The 22,703-nt window shown below is 42.5% G+C and overlaps 2 protein-coding genes across 10 annotated transcripts in view; one reads left to right on the forward strand and one right to left on the reverse strand.

Annotated features, from left to right (window-relative positions):
* The window catches only part of LOC127611781 (ATP-binding cassette sub-family C member 4-like), a 43,146-nt gene extending 25,881 nt beyond the window's left edge, over positions 1 to 17,265 (reverse strand). For 6 of the 8 annotated variants that reach the window (XR_007965453.1, XR_007965454.1, XM_052082533.1 and 3 more), the window contains exons 1-19: positions 16,458 to 17,265; positions 15,715 to 15,825; positions 14,014 to 14,134; positions 13,713 to 13,937; positions 13,552 to 13,641; positions 13,284 to 13,447; positions 13,076 to 13,201; positions 12,733 to 12,982; positions 12,536 to 12,643; positions 11,587 to 11,676; positions 11,322 to 11,513; positions 11,132 to 11,226; positions 10,980 to 11,066; positions 10,803 to 10,899; positions 9,951 to 10,133; positions 8,709 to 8,840; positions 8,584 to 8,621; positions 8,235 to 8,329; positions 7,675 to 7,821 (exon numbers count right to left, since the gene is read on the reverse strand). Coding sequence is in view for 6 of the 8 variants with exons in the window: in XM_052082533.1 (XP_051938493.1) it covers positions 7,675 to 7,821; positions 8,235 to 8,329; positions 8,584 to 8,621; positions 8,709 to 8,840; positions 9,951 to 10,133; positions 10,803 to 10,899; positions 10,980 to 11,066; positions 11,132 to 11,226; positions 11,322 to 11,513; positions 11,587 to 11,676; positions 12,536 to 12,643; positions 12,733 to 12,982; positions 13,076 to 13,201; positions 13,284 to 13,447; positions 13,552 to 13,641; positions 13,713 to 13,937; positions 14,014 to 14,134; positions 15,715 to 15,825; positions 16,458 to 16,531 (2,425 nt within the window). In the remaining 2 variants the exon portion in view is untranslated. Of the gene's footprint in view, positions 1 to 7,674; positions 7,822 to 8,234; positions 8,330 to 8,583; positions 8,622 to 8,708; positions 8,841 to 9,950; positions 10,134 to 10,802; positions 10,900 to 10,979; positions 11,067 to 11,131; positions 11,227 to 11,321; positions 11,514 to 11,586; positions 11,677 to 12,535; positions 12,644 to 12,732; positions 12,983 to 13,075; positions 13,202 to 13,283; positions 13,448 to 13,551; positions 13,642 to 13,712; positions 13,938 to 14,013; positions 14,135 to 15,714; positions 15,826 to 16,457 lie in introns of those variants that run through there. The other 2 variants (XM_052082532.1, XM_052082534.1) reach the window with 2 other exon arrangements.
* A 255-nt stretch (positions 17,266 to 17,520) lies between these two features.
* Positions 17,521 to 22,062, forward strand: LOC127611816 (claudin-10-like). 2 transcript variants are annotated; one of them, XM_052082592.1, is made up of 5 exons: positions 17,521 to 17,734; positions 20,388 to 20,549; positions 21,370 to 21,451; positions 21,537 to 21,638; positions 21,832 to 22,062. In XM_052082592.1, exons 1-5 carry the CDS (start codon positions 17,521 to 17,523, stop codon positions 21,980 to 21,982), a joined length of 711 nt encoding a protein of 236 aa, XP_051938552.1. In that variant the 3' UTR covers positions 21,983 to 22,062. The 2 variants fall into 2 exon arrangements, with proteins under 2 accessions (XP_051938552.1, XP_051938553.1); XM_052082593.1 differs by lacking the exon at positions 17,521 to 17,734 and adding an exon at positions 19,521 to 20,058.
* Positions 22,063 to 22,703: the final 641 nt, after the last annotated feature.

Raw genomic sequence — 22,703 nt, forward strand, 5'->3', positions numbered from 1 at the left:
AAAGGTGGTGGTGGAGGGGACAACGCAAACCGCTTTTCCTTGTGACTGGCATGGCAACCTCGTCGACGTTAATTGAGCTGCCTCCAATCCGCTCAGGTATTCGTTTTTTCAAATCACACTTTTGCATTCTTTTTCTTTCCTTGTTGTTGGCACAGCGCACGTGATGATATCCTCCACTGGCTCTCGCACACTGTTTGCCGCAGGGTCACTGAAACTGACAATCCGCACGCCACTCTGCCTTAAGGCTTTCTTTATCTCACCATGATGGAGTTTCTCTGCCAGAAAAAGAAAGAAAAAAAAAAGCGGTGCTACCTATACCACCGTTGCCTTCACTCATCACTGAACAATAGTAGTGGAACAAAATATTGATATCGCCGTATCTGAAATGTTTGCTCATGGTTTAGGATCAATGCACTAAGTCAGGGATCAACTTTGGGTTGGGACAAAATATCAATATGACCACATATCGCCTCAGAGTGTGCGGGACAAAAATATTCATATGTCATGATATGAAAGGCTTTCATTATTTAAATGGGAACATTTGGGAGAGTTACTTAGTATATCAGCTGTCATTGTACAGTATTGATAATAACAAACTAATACTAATACTGGAGGGACAGATATCACAACGCTCAAAAAATATATATATATATATATATATATATTTATTACAATTTTGCAATTCAATTTCATTTGGGGAGCCACTTTCTAACTTTGGGCGGGATTTTTACCCCGTAGGAACTGAAGCACGGGTTTGATTAAACAATACAAATGTGGCAATTTAATGAATGAACAATTGGTTTCCTTTTTTTTTTTTTAAATGGAATCAACAGTTTAATTTCATGAAGTCACATTGCGCATAGACGTAAACTTTATTTTCTTGTCTAGAAGCAAAGCTCAAATTATTTGTTAAACAAAGCTCTGCTGTAAATGTAATTGTCAGGCCTCAAAAGTAAAAGCTCAAGACTCTATTGTGAAAACAAACAAATAGCATTATTGACAAATGATGAACATTCAATGCTAGATGAATATACTTTTAACATTAGGCCTTTCGTCTTTGCTGCTTGGAAGTATACAGTATATTGTTGCTTTGAGAGTTCCTTACTACTGCAGGCAGGGAACCAGCGGTGTTTATGAAATAGATAATACACCATTTAATAACATGGGCACCTGTGGCTATCAAGTTCACAGTGGCTAATGTTTGTACAAATTAGCTTTTGTGGTTAAATTTCGCTTTGGCGGGTTTTAAACTGGTGTGTTTTGTCATCTAAAAATGACACTTGCGTTAAGAGTAATTGTTCAACTTAAAATCGTCCAAAGTCTCTGAAATCAGACTCTGGACAATTCTCCTCAGATTTCTGTCGTCTTTTGTGAAAGCAGGATGATCATTCGTTTCATTTAATCAAAATGAAACATTTGCAAACATCTTTTACTTTGGAAAACAATGGTCAAACCAGTAACTGAACCAGTTTCAAAATTGTCATTGTTCTTCTGTTATTTATTTATTTATTTATTTATTTGTTTGTTTGTTTGTTTGTATGTATATTTATTTATTTATTTATTTATTTATTTATTTATTTATTTATTTTTGAATCACAAAATGAGACCACGTTACCAAACGATACTGTTGGGTTTGCCACACCAACTTTGGCAGGTGTAGTGCTAAGCAAGCCTTGTTGCATGAACTGATAAAAAATAAATCATATCAGGAGTTATTCTGCAAATCCCACCCCTACTAAGCAAGCAAATTATGTTTTGAGGTGACTCTACTGTATGTATGCATGATTTAAAAAGGTGGGGAGAGGGAGGAGAATGTGGCCCGCCGGTGGAGCCATGGCCCCACTGACCTAAAAGTTGCCTCCCAGTCACTGCTATGGAGGTGGGCCCTGTAATCACCTCTCTCCACGGCTGTAAGCGGCTTACAGCTTTATCCAAAATACCGCTCCCGCCTAAAAACATGCATGAGGACGAGGCCGGGGCTGCCGCATAACAACCATTGCATAAAAGCCGCCGAAGCATTCTTCCCCGCAACGAGCCGGCAATGCTCCAAATCAGCGATGATTCAAAGTCAAGTGGCGTAAGCATGTTGTACACTTGGAGGCAGACTAATCGTATTCACAGTGTGAGTGCCCCTTTAGCATACAGACATCCCGAGGGGAAGGTTCAAATAAGCGAGTAGAGATGCCGCCGCTGCTACTCCGACTGCCGCTGCCATGCTAGCAACCAATCTCCTTGCTTCAGCCTGGGAAAAAACGGCTTGTCAAAGCGTGTTTGTGAGGGATCCAATAATAATTTTATGTAATGTTACTGTCTAAGCCACAGATGACCCAAATTCTTGCAAGCCTTCAACAAACAATGCCGGTGAGAAAGGAATATGTTTCTGCCGGTTACATCATGCGACGCTCCGATGCCCCTCGAGCAGCAGACATCAGTCAGCTATCAGCTGTTTGACATGACAAGCGGCTCGGTTAACAGAGAAGGGATGAGGTATGGATCCTCCACTATGGAGCGGTTGCATTACGGTGCCGCGTTACGTGAATGGAAATGTGAGGTGAGCGCGGGACAATGGCTTCAATCGCCGGCTGCTTGTCAACAATATCAGCGATTGTGCCAAAACGGTGATCTCCAGAAGTATCAAATCATTTCTCATGCCTTTAAGACACCAGGGGTGATTTGCACCAGTTTTCAAGGCTCGGGAAATATCAAACCCTCCCGGCTCAGGTAGAGATAAAGGGTGAGCGCCCCCCCACCGACCCCCACCCCCACTCTCTCACCTCCCATCACTTTTAAAGAAGTGGAACAGTGGGGTCCGGCTCGAGCCAGGTGTGTGGCAAATCGCTGTTCCCTGTAAACATCACGATAAGGGAGCAACTCCGCGTGTGGGCACGGCACACTTAGAGCGGCCTTTTCAGACAGCAAAGTGCAATAATGTCGGAATACTGAGGAGTGTGTGTGTGTGTGTGTGTGGTCGGGGGAAGGGGCTGTCTGCCAAGGCTGGAGGTGGCACAGCTCACCTGCACTTTCCATGAAGGGCCCAGGGGGCCCGGGGCAGCCTCCCACCGCCGGCACCTTGCTGCCAATACTAATACATTCTAAATCCATTCTCTTCGCTCTCACCGCCAGGCTTGTGCAATCTCCCTGCCTTCCCTTTCATGCAATTAAATAGTGCAAGTGCCGAGCGAGGGGGAGCTCTATCAGCCACGTTGCACACACACGCACGCGCCACTCCATCTCCACATTCAATTTACACACTTCGATATCATCATCCTGCTGTCTGCAATACTTCCCCCAGTTTGCCTCTTGCAACCTGGTCCTGAAATACAGACATTTTGAGAAGAAGGAGAAGAAAAAAAAACATTTGCTCTGTAGACACAATTAGAATCTCACACTGGGGGAATTACTGAAGATCTAATGTTCGGCACTGAAAAATGGACCACTGTTGCTGACGTGAAAGGTAGACACTGAGAATGGTCGTATGTGTGTTGACTGAAACTGTGCTGATGAGCCAAGGCTCTGGCCTGAAGTCTCTGAGGGGATTAACCCACTCAATGACACTAAATTACGGGGATCAACATCAGCTCAGCACATCCACCACTGTCTGTGCCGCTCCAGTTGGATCACATTTGGATGAATGGCTGTATGTCAAGTTTACTTGATGCCAAACTCAGTGTTTTGAGTTTGAGTATATGAATACAAAAGAGGAGCGTTGTTCTTACCAGCCTTTTGTACAAATTGGCTATGGTAATTAGTCGAGGCTGCACTCTCTTTAACCATTTCATGCACCGATAATGATAACCTGTAACCTGATAACATGATAGGCCGTCCACTGTAGTAACCGCTGTCCCTGAAAGGGTTAAAGTCATTTGAAAAATATTTTCCAAGTCACGTTAATAATGAGAAACATAGTTAATCACAACCTATGCCAGTTTAAATCATCAGGATTTTGTTCATGCATTCAAGTACACCAACGGATAAGAGCCCAAATACGTTTGTAGTTGCTCCAGCAAGTGAGGAAATGGATACATTACATCAATTTTCAACAATATTTGTTCTGAACTGGGTGGGGTTAGGGGGCTGAGGTGGGCCGCCGGAGCCTATCCCAGCTGACTTCGGGTGAAAGGTGGACCACCCTCTAAACTGGTCACCAGTCAGTCGGAGGGCACATGTAGGGACGAACAACCATTCACACCCACACGCACACCATCACCGAGTGGGAACCGAGTGTACCACTACGCCGTCAGGGACACCTGGTACATTACAATTAGACACAAAAAAATAGAACTGTGTCATAATCTGTTCTGAGACGCAAGTCAAAATATGATTTATTTGGATTTCGAAACCTATTTTTCCATGCAAAGATTTTATGAATATCATAAGGCCAGCCAGGCACAGATTGAACTGTCGTTTGGTGTTCTACATCTAATTGGCAAGCAGTTTTGCTGTGATTTGAAATTTGACTTTTAGGTGAATGGCATTTTCAGGTTGTAGATGTTACAACGATAAGCTTTCACCACAAAAATTTGGTCAAAGATAAATGAAACCAGCTGCCACTGATTCAACAAGTGTGTGTTTTATTTTACACAATGATTTAACCATATTTATGATTTCATATGACCCTGTGGATAAAAAGCGAAGCGTGGAGAGCCTTGAAAATGCACCTGTGCAATGAATGGAGCGATCATTGCCAACAGACTGGTAAATATGAACTCTACAGATTACACATTAGCACCTTCAAGGCTTCATAAAAAATATAACTTCATGAAAAAAAAAATCATCAAAGGTTAAGAAGCAAATTTTTGAGTCATTTTACTGTTAAAAATGCACCGCTGTGTTTTCTACCGCAATAAGGATGTGGTTGCATAGCATGTCTGCCATGTTTGTGAAGAATTTAACAGAAATTATTCTGCAATGTTGACAGACAAAACTTAGTCCTTAGCGCTTCCTCTCATTCTAACTAATATCATACCGAATGCTTATCTTGCGACATAAAGTTATTGTAAAATATAAAGGTCGTAATCATCAATTTGGAAGTCGGCGATATCTGTACGGCAACAAAGATAACACTGACACAAATTGGTCCCGAATGGCTCAAAAGCGTTGAATTGCTGATACGGAAGACATACAATGCGTTAGCATCAGTTTGAAGCCGGCGCTGCTGTACTGCATTGTTGCAAGTGAGACCTTTGTGCAGTGATGCCTGAAAGCGTAACCTTTACCTTTGGGGCCGACTCCCCAATGCTCAGCCCATGCACAGTGGCAGTATCATGTAAACCGCTGTCAAATCCCGGTCAGGTTAGGTCAGAAAAAAAACTCTGTCACATGTTGTACCATCACTAAGGCTGAACTGCTAACTAAAGCGAATTGGATTCATTTGCATCTACCAAGATTACTTTAGTGAGCAAAAATGTAAAAATAACGATAACAATAATGAACTGAAGCCACGCTATGCTCACAAAAGTAGCTGCCTCACAGTGCAGAGGTGCAGGGTTCAATTCCGGCTCAGGCCTTCCTAGATTTTGCATGTTCTCCGTGTACCTGCGTGGGTTTCCAGCCAAGACTCAAACCCAGAACCTCCGAAATTGCGAATGTGTTTGTCTGTCCGTTTGTCTTTCGAGAGCTGAAAATTATCTCACCCTGCTCACCGCTAGTCCACTGTGCTGCAATCACCAATCACAAAAGTGAACAAAAGCGAGTTTCCTTCTGCTACATGTGTGACATAAGATGAGAAAACATTTGTAACGGATGAACAGGATTGCACCATTTTCATTCTGGAGTGGGGGAATGCTTCCATTATGTCTTAAATTGTAAGAAGTGAATCACTCTGATTCAAGTGAAAAAAAAACCTTTCCGTTTGTTAGTGTATAGGCTTGTTTTTCTAAAAATGTACCATTTGTTGTCATGCCACTTCCATCATGACTCAAAAATGAATTCCTCTTGATGTATTTTCTTGTTTTTTATATTCGCTAAAATGGAATGGGTTGTTACTCCACTAAGTGTCACTGAAAATTACTCGTTTTGCTTTTGTGTCATCTTACTCACGGAAAGACCAACAACAGACATCAAAACAGTACCGCTCACATTCGAGTTTGAAGTCTGATTCAGGAACCACCTAAAATTATAAACTATACACCAACGTCGCTCTAAACTGAGGATTATTTTCGTATCGCTGTCATTTTACCAGTTCTATACTTGCAGGAGAATTGCGCAAGTATTCCTAATATGTCGTGGCTGGCGTGTAAGCCGGTGACACCACGGCGGCAAAGCATCGAGGGTGAAAAAGCATCAACCAGGATTTATCAAGGTTTTATATTCCATTGTGCCCAAGTGTAAATACGACAAATCAATTAATAATGACTCTCTTTATCTCTGAAGCATAAGTCTGAAAATCCACTGTCGACATTACAGCTTTGTTTGCCCTCCTGCAGGCCAAGCTGTAACAATAAACGGTCCGGTCACATAATAGTCTCCGATAGCGCCAATCAGATAACCGTGTGTGCTAAGCTTCTCCCGTGCGGCGATATCAAGCAGATTATTACATTATTTCCAAGTGTTTGTGAATAGATTAAGTCACACCCAGATCGCCCCAACACGTCGCACGGAAGCAACGGCAAACACATCAGTGACGATGAGAAGGCCAGCCGGTGTTTGCTATAAGAACACACACGTCTTTTGTAAAAGGCGTGCTTTGCCGCTACGCCCGCCTCAAACACCCTTAAATCATATTTAAGCAGTTCATGGTGACTCATTACATTGATACAAGTTTGTCTCCTGTTGCACATTCCCACCCGGGCCGATTTGTGTTGTATATGCGTTGTCGCATTGAGGAGATTAGACTGAGTAATTGTCTGCTGACAGGCGAACAATGGCCAGGAAAAATTAAAGCCATCACTTAGCCAGCTGACTTCAGCTATTAAATGACAGGTTGTTATAGGTCGATAATGAATAATGATTGGCACAGTGATTACCGCCCCCCCCCCTCAAAAAGTACTTTTGCAAATTAATGTATTTTTTACAGTTGACTTGCGTTTCAAAATGTTGCATGATCCCCAAGAAGCACAGCCAGATTTTTTTTAAAGCACATATCATTTTCTAATTCCTACCTTTGAAATGGAAAATCATTTGCAAGTTTTTTTTTTTAAATACATATATTGTGTATAAATGTATATTGTCTAATTCAACAGAAGCCTTAAATATTTTTGATATATTTGCAAAAATCTACTTCAACCAAATGTATTCAAGCTCTGAACGGCTTGGCATCTTGGTCGCATCGCATCCAATCCAAACCTAAAATTGTACATGAAAAAAAAATCTTGGGAAATACGGATGTTTATATATAATATTATATACAATATTTATAATAAAAATAGTTATTGCGGTTCAACTAGTTATATTTGTGGGTGGATACGTATTGCTTAAAATAATCAGTTAGTTTTAAGAGCAAGAATGCAATGCAGATAAATAGTTTCATCTAATGTAAAAAGTTAAATTGTATATTAAGGTTAAAGATACAGTCAAAGCATTGTAAAAGGAAGCAGGGCGTAGTCTGCTCTCTAGTGTTGACATGTTAGAATCACCCCCTCCAGTGGCTCCCCAGATGCCTCATCCCGTACGTACATCAACCATTTCTACAGTTTCATTACCAAGTGTACAGAGACAAACGAAGGAGCCCCTTACCAATTGGATTAATTTGGAAAAAATGCACCGGGGTCCTCAGGATGCTGTCAAACATGCAGTTGTGAAGGGTCTGCGCCGAGCTCACCAGGACGTTGAAAAAGACCAAGCTGCGAACGAAGCCAAACACCACGGCTGCACCTGTTAAACCTTCGGCACCAGAGAAGGAAAACATACAAATGTATCAGAACAATCGGATGCCATCCTCGTGCTTCCTTCAAGGACAGCAGTGTTTTAAAGGTCAATCAGTAGAAAAGAAATGCTGTCCACTCAAGTGGGTTTTTTTTGTTTTTCTTTTTGTTCCCAGTTTCATTCTGTGAGTTTAAGTGCAATAGCGAAGCCGTTCAGAGTCACAGGGAGACAGTCGGAGTGATTCGAGCGCAGACAACACGAAAGGCGCCGCTATCTCTCGATACAGCTGAGGCCCCGTGTACCCACACTTGGCCTTGAAGGCCTTGGGTTACTGCCAACCCTTTTCTGAATGGATGACATAATTATAGAATACAAAAACATACAGTAGTTTTTTTTTCTTTTTTTTAAGGAATACAATTAGCAAGGTTCACCTGCGTAAACACTTAGGTACAGGTCAAGGTCCAGCTGTGTGGGGAGACTGCCATCGAGGGACTGCTTTACTTTAACATGCTGCTGCTGTTCGGCCCTGCCGAAAAAGAGAGGGAAAACCCCCCCACAAGGATACTTAAACGTGAAGAAAAAAAGCAACACAAACACAACATTTTCCACAATTGAAAAGCAAAAGGTCGCCTTCAACAAGTGACACTGAAAGTCATAGAAAACATTTCATGTCATAGAAAACATTTCATGCCAAGACACGTTCTGTTTACACCTCACTGGGGGCCCTTTGTGTCCTTTCTGTTTTCTTTTCTACCACCAATTGAGAGGGAAGAATCTTACCAATGAGCAAGCCACCAGTCCTGCAGCACAAACGCCACCTTTTAAAACAAAAATCAAATCTTCAGTCTTATTTCAACGATCAAGAAGCCGACCCCACTGTGTTGTGCAAATAAGCACGGACTCACGTGTGCAAGAGCGTTGAGGAGAATAAGGAGGAAGAGAACCAGGAAGTTAGCGCCCGCTCGGAAATATCTCACATATATTTGCAGGCTGACGTCTCCCTGCCTGCGCTTTTCCTCCTCCGTGGGTTGCGCTGCCTGGATGATACACACCAAGCAGCAGTCATTCGAACCATCAGCGAACGGCAGCTGAAAGGGAAAGCTAAGCCTGTGCTGCCCTCTAGAGGCTAAATGGAAACAGCCCATTATAAAAAAATGTAATTGCTGTTTGTTTAGTTGCAGCACGCAAGGACCGCAAGAAAACTGTCCAAAATATCACTTGCGAATCCTGAAAGTTGGAACAGTTAAGACATATAAGGCAGGATTCTTAGTAACCCCAATTCAGGCACGTGAATGAAGATAAAGTTGTGATATTACGCTGAAGATTAAAAAAAAATTGCATAATTAGACCATTTTGATTTTGTCAGAGGAAACTTCGAATATCCTGAGAAAAATAGTATAATTTAACAGTAGTGGGGCAGGAATGAGCTTTGTGTTATGCAGAAAATTAGGTTGTAGTTTCGAGCATGAATAAAGTTGTAATAATGGAAGAGAATTGTTGGAATTTCATGAGGGTCGAGTATTAGTATGAGGGAGAACAAAGTTGTCAAATCAGGAGAAAAATAATTTCACAAGAATGAGGTTGTCGTACTATTAGGGGGGGGGAAAATCATAAAGTTGCAAAGGGGAAGTCAAGTCCAGGCCTTGTGCCTCTGTCTACAGCCAAGTGGCAAAATGGCCACCCTCTGAGATGGACAAAAATAGTTGAATTTTGCTGCTTAATGCATATTCCACCAACACAATATTTATCAGAATGCCCCGTTAGACTATTGTAAAGAATCTTTAAATGGCAACTTTAAAAGAATGGTGCCATAATTTTACAAGATCAAAGTTGTAACGGTCCAAGAAAATGTTTTATTTTGAGCATCTTATGAGTGTTTGTAACAAATATTGTTCCCTAATTACCGTAATACAATATATAGCAGGTCTCGATAAGAAATGTTGACATTCACTCATGAAAAATTCGTATTTTTTATTTCCATTTATTTCCTATTTTTGTTATAATTCTAGTAGTAGGTTCTGTAAGTCTTTCTCTATACGCTATCCTTAGCATCGGTTAGCATTCGAGCAAAATATTACGAAAAATATATTTCTATCACTGAATGAAAATCCATGACATTGGCAACCTGATGCTCCAGTCGCACCTACCAGTGTGAGCGTCTCTTCCATCAGCGAGTAGCAGGAGGCGGACAAGGATGACATGGATGACATGGACTTGATGGAGGTCGTGCTTGGTCTTTCCTCCTGACTGTCCTCCTCCTTGAAGAGTGAGGAGAAATCAAGTCCAGAGCTCTGCAACTCTCTGTAGCTCCCCTTGGCCACCATTTGACCCTGCCAACATAGAAAAAAAACCTACATTATGTTTCTGTTGGCCCATTTTAGTTTTCAAATTAGAACTGGAAAGTCCGTAAGTATTATGAAACTGGAGTTGAAGGTCACAAATCTTTTTCTTGTAAAACTTCTCAATATGGGCAGTGAAATTGAATTTCCTCGCTGTTTTGTGAGAATTTATGTGCATTTTTGTCTTTTTAAAAAAATATATTTTTACGTGAATGAGGACGGACGGCATGGTGACCAACTGGTTAGCACATACTCCTCACAGTACAGAGTTCCAGGGTTCGAATCTGAGTTCTGGCATTCCTGTGTGGAGTTTGCATGTTTCTCCCCGTGCCTGCGTTGGTTTTCTGCGTTGGTTGGGTACTCCGGTTTCCTCCCACATTCCCCCCAAAACATTCATAACGGGTTAATTTTACACTCTATTGTTCTTGGGTGTGATTGTGAATGTGCCCTGTGATTGGCGAACAACCAGTTCAGGGTGTACCCCGCCTATATTACCCGAATATGGCTGGGATAGGTTGCAGCACGCTCCGGTATCGGCTTTTCAGACATGCCATTAACGTAAAATATAACACAAAAAACAAAAACGGACATACAGTACATTATGTGTTTTTCATAGGACAGCAACAATATGACATGTTAAATGTGAGAAATCTCACACACCTCCTTTAAGACGACAATTTTATGCGCAGCCTTCAGATATTGCAGCTGGTGAGTGACGAGAACACGTGGCTTGTTCCTCAGAAGTCCACAAATACACCTGTAGGCAAGCGTATCTGAGTTTCAAAATATTTCAGCAGAGAACAGCTCTTGAGTATGAAACAGCGCGGTTCTTTTTACTCTTCAAAGATGTGCTTTCCAACTTCAGCATCCACAGCGCTGAGTGGGTCATCCAGTAGGTAGATGTCTGCATCCTGGTACACTGCTCTGAAAAGAACACTCAGTCAGAGGATAAATTTAAAAAAGTGTGTGTTTTTTTCTTCCGTGCACACCTGGCCAAACTGATTCTCGACTTCTGTCCTCCACTTAAATTGGCCCCTCTGTCCCCGACGGATGCCAAGTCACCACCTGGTACTAGCTCCATGTCCTGGACAAATGCAGGTGTTACATAGTCATTCCAAACTGGACTTACTAGAAAATGCAGATCCACAAACCCTCACAGGACTTTGGACTAATTCTCACTCTCTTGAGGGCGCAGGCTCTCAACACTCGGTCATACTTGATGCGGTCGAGCTCACGGCCGAAAAGGATGTTGCTTCGGATAGTGCCGGGTAAAATCCAGGGCTGCTGGGAAGTGTAGGTCAGATCCCCTCGGACCTTGATCACGCCACTTTCCTGGCTCAGCTCTCCCAAGATGGCGCTGAGGAGCGAAGACTGAAACAAAACATCAAATGACCATTCAAAGGATGATACTCACTTTCCAAGTTACTCACAAGGGCGGCCATACCTTCCCTGAGCCGACAGGACCGATTACAGCGAGCAGCTGATCGGGTCCAACTGTGAAGGAAACATTCTCTAAAGTTGGAGCCTCTTGGGTCTAAAATGAAAACATACAGTGCCTTGAACAAACATTTAAAACATTTGAGGTTTACCTACCATAATACCTCATAGTGGGCATTTATTTCCTTAACTGCAATCCTGTGCTCATATTTTCTAAAGTATATTACTGTGACTGGGAAACACCAAGAATTGCCTTTGTAGTTAGTGTTATTTAGCAGCTGCCGACTCGTCTCGTGTGTACTTTGAATTTCTCTCATGCATGCTTTTGGAATGTGGGAGGTAAACCGGAGTACCCGGAGAAAACCCACCCAGGCACGGACGGGGAGAGCATGTACGGGGAGCCGGAATCGAACCCTGCACCTCTGCACTGTGAGGCTGACGTGGTAACCAGTCGACCACCGGGCCGCCCCATTGGTAACTATGGTAATCTGTTTCAGGATGCTGGGTGATCCTTCCGGCAATTAATGGGAACGCCTCGTCTCAACTAACTATTTGAGCAACTATAAACAATTGAAGGGCGGCCCGGTAGTCCAGTGGTTAGCACGTCGGCTTCACAGTGCAGAGGTACCGGGTTCGATTCCAGCTCCGGCCTCCCTGTGTGGAGTTTGCATGTTCTCCCCGGGCCTGCGTGGGTTCTCTCCGGGTCCTCCGGTTTCCTCCCACATTCCAAAAATATGAATGGCAGGCTGATTGAACACTCTAAATTGTCCCTAGGTGTGAGTGTGAGCGTGAATGGTTGTTTGTCTATGTGTGCACTGCGATTGGCTGGCAACCGATTCAGGGTGTCCCCCGCCTACTGCCCGGAGACGGCTGGGATGGGCTCCAGCACCCCCCGCGACCCTAGTGAGGATCAAGCGGTACGGAAGATGAATGAATGAATAAACAATTGACCTCACCTTGTCCCAAGAGCACACCAATTCCTGAATCTTCAGCATACAGTCTTTTTTCTCTTCCACCGGGAGTCCCAGATGATGCGGAGCAACTTCATCCAGAAGGAGAAAATTCTAAGAAAATCCCCATTGGTATGTTCCTTTTCCATTAAATATATTTGACACAGCTCAACATTTATTTCACTAGAAATCTGCATTCTTACTTGGATTCTTTGAATGCTGATGAGGGAGTCTGAGACCTTCTCGATGGCGAAGGGAAAGAAGAGCGTGATCGTGAGTTTGACGGCGCTATAGAGGGAAATTGCCATGAAGATGGTGCTGGAAGACAACTGCTTGCCCGTCAGCACGTAGACGCAAACAGTGAGGAAGATGATGAGCTTGTTGGCCACAAAGAATGATGCCATGTTCAAGCCGCGCAAGTAGGAGCTTTTCATTACTTTGGAGATTTCCATTCTGTGCCATCACAAAACACATTCAGGAAAAAAAAAAACGTTCTCACTAGATGCATGGGGATCTTATTCGTTGAAGAGAATCAAGACAGGCTACCTTCGGATTTCATCCACAAGCGCAGCAAAGGGTTTCTCCCACCCGCACATCTTTATCACACGAATTCCAGAGAGGACCTCATTCATCGTTCGTATTCTGTCATCGGTCAGGACTGCAGTGTCAGCCCTAGAATGACAGACACTCGCAGCAGCAACGATACCGATACAACAGTCGACACCACTATGTGGTCCAAATGATGACTGCTAACCTCAGTTTGGAAAACAGTCTTCCAAACATTGTCTGCGCTGGTATCAGGATCAAGAAGACGGACATTCCGGCAAGGCATGATGGACCGATCCAATACATCAACAATATTATCACCATTACGGCTTGCAGGGGGGTGAGCCACAGAAAGTGCAGATACAAGGTTACCTGGGAGAAAATGACAAAGATGGAGTGTAGAGTGTGTCGTCATCAGCGACTGTACGTTTGTACTCTAGGTCCATCAAAATCCTTGCTTATTTTCAGACATTTACCTCATCAAATGTGTTGACGTCATTGGACAACAGATTGACAATTTGTCCCGTCGTCGTTTTAGTCAGCGCCGTGTTGTTAAGACTGAGAGCCTTTGCGGAAGAAAAAAAATTATGTTAAATGGAGTAGCCAAGAATAATTCAGTGTGTTCGTCCATTCGTACCTTCCGGTAGATCATGTGACACATGGCCACACGGATTTTCATGCCTGCTCTTTGGACATGGTAGAAATAGAGATGGTGGAGGACGGCCATCCAGACGGTGCACAGGCAGATACCCGCCGCGTAGCTGTAGGCCTTGTAGACTGCCGTTGGGCCTGTGGCATCAGCACTCTCAAAGTACTCAATGAGCGTACCGAGTAACACTGACTGAATGACTTTAACGACTTCCTGATGGAGTAAACCAGACCCGTTAAACAACCTGAAATCCATTATTGCCTTCTAAGATGGCTTACTTTGACCGCACCTGTATGAAGACGTATGCTCCAGCGATAGCGTAGGATCTCCAGTAACACTTTATGAGGACTCTCGTGAGTTGAGGCTGGCGTCGATCTTTCGCCGCATGCTTAACTTCTTGCTTCCAGTACCTTGGAAAAAATTGACATGTGTGATTGTTGGCAGTGGCAAGCATAAGCAGTGTTTGACATTTAAAATATTACGTCCACGAAATCAGAATATTAAGCCATATATACGGTGCATCAGATTATAAAGCGCACTTTTGAGAAAATGGAATGCTTTTTGGTGCGCCTTATAGTGCAGAAAATACATTACCGTATTTTTCTGATTATACGTTGCTCCGGATTATAAATCGCACCAGCCATAAAATGCATAATTAAGAAGGAAAAAAACATGTAAGTCACAATTTTGGGGGAATTTATTTGATAAAATCCAGCACCAAAAACATACAGTACATGTCATCTTGAAAGGCAATTTAAAATAAAAATAAAACTAGAGAAAACGGGCTGAATAAGTGTACGCTATGCTAGCGTTACATGATGCTTAAACAACGAACTGTGAATGTGCCTGAGATGTTCACGTAACATTAACGCATTCAGTACCAGCCAATTCTAGACCATGTCTGAAAAGACGTTTAAAAATGTCTTTGGGAGTGAATAAGTTATTTAGACAACTATAGCACAAAGAACATGCTAACAATTTTACCAAACCATCAGCGTCACTCCAAATCACAAAATCCAATGAAATCTTGATGCTCTGTGTCACTTTTAAACAACTCCGCCAACTCCGGAGGTAGAAAATGCAGCGCTTCCTCTTCTACGTCGCTTGCGTCAGAGTCATCATGAGTTGTTTTTCTCAGTTAGCACCAACGTGGAAAGTATCAACACAGGCCGAGAGCACCCTCTTGCGGTTTAATGCGAAAATAACATGTGATGTGTACAATGTGTTAACCATTTCACACATAAGTCGCTCTAGAGTATAAGTCGCACCCATGGCCAAACTATGAAAAAAATTGCGATTTATACTCCGGAAAATACGGTAATTATTTTTCCCATGCTATAAGTGCACCGGTTACACACAGGTACACTGGTGAGGGTCCTCAGCTCATAGAGCTGCTGACAGCACCATGCTGTTCCTTCATTGGAAAACCCCTGACAGCCAAGCCTGTTGAGCAGACAGCACGACACTAAATGTCATATGCGACCGCATGGGCAAGGCAAGACTTGGTCCAACGATCTTCATTTTGGGGCATTTCCTTCTCCTTCATTGCGGACTTAAAGAAAATCATTCAAAACCATTCAATCTCTGCCAAATAGTGAGTCCAAGAGAACAGACTGTTTTGTGTCACAGCGCCAGTGATACTTTCTATATATAGGTGGGCCGAATGTCAAGCGCACAAGCACATTCTCAAACACAATATCCCCTTTCCTTAATGCGTGCGAGTAGCGTTGTGACTATTAATATATGTATTACTGCTATACACAGTTTTGAGTGACCCATTGAGGCGTTTTAATAACTTGCTTATTATTATGGCTTTAGTTTTCTGGATGGTCTCATATTGACAGGCTGCCATTCTACTGCTCTCTCTCACACAGTATACACACACACACACTCATGCACAAATTTTAAGACACTGATATTAAAAAATACATTGCAAGACAAATGATGAATATAAGCATGTTATGAGTATATTACAGTTATCTATTCTTACCACTCTAACTCCTCCCCAAGTCTGTCAGAAGCATCCTCAGGAAGAATCCCGTATATGTCATTTTCTTCCAGCCTCCTCTTGTAGCCAGTCCTGAACAAGGGATTCAACCAACTACACAGTACAAATATAGTCAATGCGATACTAATAAAAACAGTGCATACTTCCTAAGCAGATACATGTGATTCATTCATTCATTTTCGCGGGAGAGATATATTAGAGATATATATTATTAAAGATTAAAAAGCCATTTTAAGTTTGGACAAAATAAGTGCAAAATATCACATCTATTCATTAATTCAAGCAATGTACATCACAAAATCATTTCTTGTCATGCTCACATCGGAGTTTTTTTTTTTAAATCCTGGATTTAAATTATCCTCAGAAGAGGATGGTTTTTTTCCCTCTCCCTACCCAGCGTTTTCCTTTCTGAATTCAGATTGTAATTTCCCCATTGCGGGACAAATAAAGGATATCTTAATCTTAAAGTATAAAAGGTCCACTCTTCGACAACAAATGGCTTGAATCAGACGATAACCACACGCAGTGAGCTGCGCGTTCGTCCTATCGGAAGTTTTGCGGACATTTGCGTTCTGTTATTTCACATTTCCCTTTTCAAACCTCAAATTGATGATCATTGTCATGAGCGCTTGCGGTCAATATCGGATGCACTCAATAACCCCGAGTGCAGCAACCTGTCAACACAAGTCAGTGTGTGTCAATAACTGCTGTCGCTGTTTTCTTACCAGAAGAAAAGCTTGGAGAAAAGATTAGCCTTTGAAGACGGATTATCCTTCACGTCTTGACGCAAAGCTTCCATGTCACTGGGGTAAGTAACACGGGAAGGTTTTTTTTTTCTGCCGCCAGGCTAGTTACAGAAACAACAGGCTGAGTTTATGTGAACATTACGTCTGTCAGCATTGAGGAAGGCCACTTGGATTCTAGTAGAAACCGGCCGGCTTGGAAGGCGAGCGCCAGCAAGGGGCGTGTGTATGTGACGTCATCAAGACCACTGCTGTGGTTCGGATGCGTCCATCAATCACTTGCGACCAAATCTGATAAAACATACACACACACACACACACACACACAATCTTCGAAAGCAAACAATGGGGTTAGCGTCAGGTCTGTTTAATGAGGACTTGATTACGCGTCAAGCAGCACGACACAAGTGAAAGGCGAGGTGCAGTTTTACGCCACCTGGTGGTACATTTCGATAATTTCCATCATCCATCCTTTCTCACCGCTTATCCTCACCTGGGTGGCGGACGATGCGTTGCTTTGACGTCACTAGTAAAAACGGACACAAACATTATTAGAACCCATACTGTCAAACTGCGTGTGGATCTCTCTCTGTCTCTCTTTCTCTATATTTATCTTACTATCTCGCTCTCTCTGGCACACACACACACACTCACAAAATTGTATTGTAGTCCCCTAAACTGGAAGTCATGAGTCATCCTCTTGCCCCGAAATGAATGACGAACTTGAAAGTGGACTTTGCTTCCATCGAAACGCGATTGATCATTCTTTGTGTTAATATGAAGCACGGTAATTACTTTTAGACCAAACCGCGGGCACACAGAAGAGGTTGCTTGGGCATTGGCCAAAAAAATAACTAACTCCCAGCTCACACTTTGATTACTGTTTGACTTTGAGGCGCTTGTGTCCATCTTTGACCATGAGAGATGCTCTGTCTGTAAATCATCTCAGTGAAAACACATGTCCAAAGTGTAATTTACCTGTCTGGGGCGATCGCGTGCATTTCGTCCGCTAAAAAAGATCATATTCAATTTTGAAAGCCAGCAAATGTCCGGCTTGCAGATCCTGGCTTTCCTCAGCGGCCTTGGGGGGCTGGGGGCCACCATCGGTGCCACGGTGTCCAATGAATGGAAGGCCACGAGCCGGGCGTCCTCGGTCATCACGGCCACATGGGTGCTGCAGGGCCTGTGGAACAACTGCGCCGGGAACGCCATCGGAGCTCTCCACTGTAGGCCGCATCATACTATCTTGAACCTGGACGGTGAGTGACTCACCGTGTCCTGCTTTCAAACTATTTAGACAAGAATAGATGTTCTCACTGCGCTACCATCCCAAAGGACATGGCACATTTGTCTCATTTCATGGTGAAACATCAGTTTTCCAGTGCACGTGACGCAACTTTAGGAAATATCCCTGCGGTGTGACTGCTAAGGAATAGAAAAATATTCATCACTGCCGTGCACTAAGCGGTCACCAATTTTGCTGTATAATATGAGCCTTTATTTAGCGACGTGAGAGAAATACATCTCGGTATGATGGAGCGCTGCACTATTGCAAAGTGTGGGCACAATAATAAATATTGTTCATTGAATACCTCTGGCGGCATCGATCAAAAGTGAACATCATTCTCGATGAAAAGGCAGAATAGATTGTATCTCATCATATTATGATGAGGCACATCAGGTGGAGTATGTCATTCTGAATATGAAACCAATTTTTAAATATACTCATCTGTCATTTTGCTCTGCCTTTGCCTGCCTGTTATCTTTCTTTTACTTAGAATGTATTTCCCACATTTTGCAACTTAGCTACATTCAATATTCCTTTCATCAATCCCACCGCTTGCAGATAATGATTTTTCTCTGTAAAAGCCACACAAGGCATGTTCACTTTCGAGTTATTTATTTATTTGTTTCAGTTTGAAGGTATTTTATTTTATTTCATCTGGATTTATTTCTGTCAGTTTGTGTTTATTTTATATTATTACAGCTACTCTTTATTGTTGAAAAAAGGCTGTCAAATGGCATGCTGTGTTATGGTTATTTCGTACCTATGAGTCATTTTGGATCAGGAGAGTTGAGGTGGGGTAGGGCCTTCAAACAAATTTGCCAACTGCAATTTAGTCAGGGGCGACCCTAGCTAAGACCCATCCGAGTCTGAATGTTCTCCTTGTGCTTGCGTGGCTTTTCTTTGGCTGTGAATTGATGCTTATCGTTTTGTACCGTATTTTCTCGCACTATAAGGCGCACCTAAAAACATTCAATTTTCTCAAAAGCCGACGGCGTGCCTTTTATATGGATCAATATTCTGATTTATTAGGCGTAGGATTTTAAATGTCCTGTAAAGCGCTTTCTTACTGCTGCAACAGTTACCGATTATATATATATATATATATATATATATATATATATATATATATATATATAAGGCTAGGGCGGCCCGGTAGTCCAGTGGTTAGCACGTCGGCTTCACAGTGCAGAGGTACCGGGTTCGATTCCAGCTCCGGCCTCCCTGTGTGGAGTTTGCATGTTCTCCCCGGGCTTGCGTGGGTTTTCTCCGGGTGCTCCGGTTTCCTCCCACATTCCAAAAACATGTGTGGCAGGCTGATTGAACACTCTAAATTGTCCCTAGGTGTGAGTGTGAGTGCGAATGGTTGTTCGTTTCTGTGTGCCCTGCGATTGGCTGGCAACCGATTCAGGGTGTCCCCCGCCTACTGCCCGAAGACAGTTGGGATAGGCTCCAGCACCCCCCGCGACCCTAGTGAGGATCAAGCGGCTCGGAAGATGAATGAATGAATGAATATATAAGGCTGTAGTGCATCGGATTGTATTGTATTCCCTCTAGGTTAGCTCCATCTACTGGATGCATAACACAACCGCAGCCACTACTATAGCTTCTCTTCTATGCACCTTAACATGTGATGCATACAACATAGGAAACCAATTTTAAAGCCCATTTATTGAAAGAGTGGCATATACTCCAAAGCGCCTTATAGTGCGGAAAATACGGTACATCGTCCAAGGCTTACCCTGTCTCGTTCTCAGTAACTGTGAAAAGAAATGCTGCAGTCGGTCCTGATCACAGGTTCCCTATAAGTGACACCTTTGTTTAAATGACAGGTATTTGTGATGTGAAAAAAATTAACGCATAAAAATAAAACTGCGATCAATTATTTTTGTGTGAGGCGTTGGCAACCACATAACAAGCCGTCAGCGCTCATATTCAGGTCGAAACTCCTCATAGCAGAATACAACGGTCGATAACATATTAACCAACTTGGCGTTGTGCATCCTGGCTACTTTTTCAACCGCTTGGGAACCATTAATCAATCTTGGTGCCACCGACGTGGTCGGCGCAGAGTCATTCGGAGCAGCATGTATCAGGAGATCCTGGCCTTTGTGCTCGCCACTTCGGGATGGGTTCTCGTCTCGTCCACCCTGCCGACAGACTACTGGAAGGTGTCCTCGCTGGACGGGACGGTCATTACCACGGCGACCTACTGGTCCAACCTTTGGAAGACATGCGTTACCGATTCCACCGGGGTGTCCAACTGCAAAGACTTTCCCTCCATGCTGGCGTTGGATGGTTTGAAGCGCTTCTCTGAGTTTTGCGTCGTGTTATTTCACATTTTCTCCCTTTTCAAACTTGAAATTCAAGATCATTTCCATGAGCGTTGCGATCAACCCATTTACCGTGAATAGTGTCAATGTTTAGCCCCAGTTGACTGATTCTTAAAGCCTATCAAAGAGATTGACTGTGAGCCTTAGGCTGTTTTGACCACGCTTCACGAGTTCTGAGCTAATATTTGCCTCTAAATCTCATCTCGTGACTAATTCTACTGCATGCTTTATGTGCACGTGCATCAAAAGGTCAATAGGTTGTTGATGTCCGGCTGATTGTTTGTGCTCGCACAGGTTACATCCAGGCCTGCAGGGGCCTGATGATCGCAGCCGTGTGTCTGGGCTTTTTTGGTACCGTCTTTGCCCTGGTGGGAATGAAGTGCACCAAAATTGGAGGAAGTGACAAGAGCAAAGCAAGGATCGCCTGCGTCGCCGGTGTCAATTTTATCCTCAGCGGTAAGAGAGTTTGCCATTATCCCCCCCCCCCCCCCCCCCACCCCCTTAATCTTAGTAACAGCAAGACACTTTTTTATTTGGAACTATGAATTTTCATAAATCATGCATGTCCAAATGTTTGACTTTTTTATAACTCCGAAATCAAACAACGAAGACAGTTTTGGAACCGTACTGTGTCACAAAATTAACTCATGCATTTTTTTTTCTTTTTTGTTGTTTGAAAAAAACTTTGGGGCAGGGGTGTTTCTAGATGGTTTGACTGTGATTACCAAAGAAAAGCTTGTACTGCATCTCTGAGTGTTTTATCCACTGCCCCATCCCCACCAAAAATGCGGTGATTAAAGCACGCACAATAGCTCAAGATTTTTACACTTATCCTGTTTTTCATGTCCCTCCAAATTTCAGATTTTTTTTCAATGATTATTTTGGGCAATACTAGCTCGTATGCCGACATGTAATCATTGTGTAGATACAGTGATTCTCAAAGTGTGCTAAGCAGCCTCTCTCAAGTGGTGCACGAGATAATCACTAACTTAACTGTGCAAAGTCTGCATAATGTTACAGTAGTCCAAACTTTTTTTTTTTTAATACAGCTTAGTAGATTTGTTAAATATAGTCCAGTGGTATTTATCTTGTGACTACAATATAATTTAATCTTCATGAACTGTTTGATTGTTACTCTCTTTTCAATGTACAGTATACATCAAAATTTTATGGACAATATGGTTAATTGAAAATTCAAAATGTGCAAGTGTCACGTGTCACTCACCACCAACAACCGGTCTTAAGACTTGATCCAGTATGTGTTGTTTTTCCTCAGGTCTGTGCTCACTTTCAGCATGTTCCCTCTATGCACATCGCATAACGTCGGACTTTTTCAACCCAATGTTTGTGGCACAGAAGTAAGCAATATTTTTCAGGTATTCAAACGATTTCCCGTGAGTCACGTTTTCATGGTTTACAAATCGGCCCTTTCTTCCATTTTAGGTATGAGCTGGGGGCGGCGCTCTTCATTGGCTGGTCAGGTTCTGTCCTTTGTATCCTTGGCGGGGGGGTGTTCTGCTTCTCTGTGGCGGACTGTAAGAAAAGGTCAGTCGTCCATGCACACGTTTACATGAGGACATTTCATTAGGTACACATGCACAATTTCAATGGCATCCGAGACAAAAAAATGTATTATTTCCAGTACCGGATCTTATTAGGGGGGTACTGTTGGTGGCTTCTGGATGGTTAATCAGCATCGTGTTTGTGCGTGTGTGTGTGTGTGTTTTTCCACACACAGTCAAACAAATTATGTCTACAAAGGCGCTGCCTCACATTCGCATGTCCCCTCCTACCAAAGAGGACGAGGGCAGTCTGTGAGCCAGAGGCCTCCACCTGAATACAGCAGCTCCTCCAGGGCTCCCAATTTTGATAAGAACGTATACGTTTAAATGATGTGAATATTAAGAGCCACGGCGTGGTGAGTCGTGTAAGATAATGTGGAGGGAAAGATAATGGCTCACTGGAGGAACCACTTCTGTTGAACACCAAGTGAAGTTGTCATTCCTGGGCATAATGAAAATGGCGTTGAGGTCCACTGAAAATTTTATTGTTTTCTTTCTTCTTCAAACACAGTAAATTACTTTTCTTTTAAAAAATCCTCAAAATTGATTCACCTTGAAAATAATGAAATCTAATAGTATTGTATATACGGTAGGTTTTTTTGTACAAATAGAAACCGTTCTTGTTTTTCTAATTATATTACACTTCTCCAATTTTTTTTTTTTTTTACCCATAACACAAAATAATATTTTTATTTTTTAAATAAATCCTGTATTGCTATTTACAATCTGACTAGACTATTAATTTGAATTTCTCTTCTATTTAAAGTGCTTTTTTTTCATTTATTAAAAAGTTTTAGTTCAAACCAAACAAAAATGACTTCTTGGTTGGTCTGTTAAAAAAAAACATATATATACTGTCAGCCAAATTTTGTAATTTTTTTACACTGAAACAAAAATGTCATTTTTTGTATTTAAAGAGAATTTTTTTTCACTCAACAAACATTTTTGCAGGTTGTTTTTTTTTACTTAAACTCTAAAAAAATGATGTTGTTTGTTTTGCTTTGAATGTATTTAGAAAAGTGTGCATGTTCTTTGTCTTGCTAGCCTA

This window comes from Hippocampus zosterae, chromosome 12 (assembly GCF_025434085.1).
Source record: "Hippocampus zosterae strain Florida chromosome 12, ASM2543408v3, whole genome shotgun sequence".
Taxonomy (NCBI): Eukaryota; Metazoa; Chordata; class Actinopteri; order Syngnathiformes; family Syngnathidae; genus Hippocampus; species Hippocampus zosterae.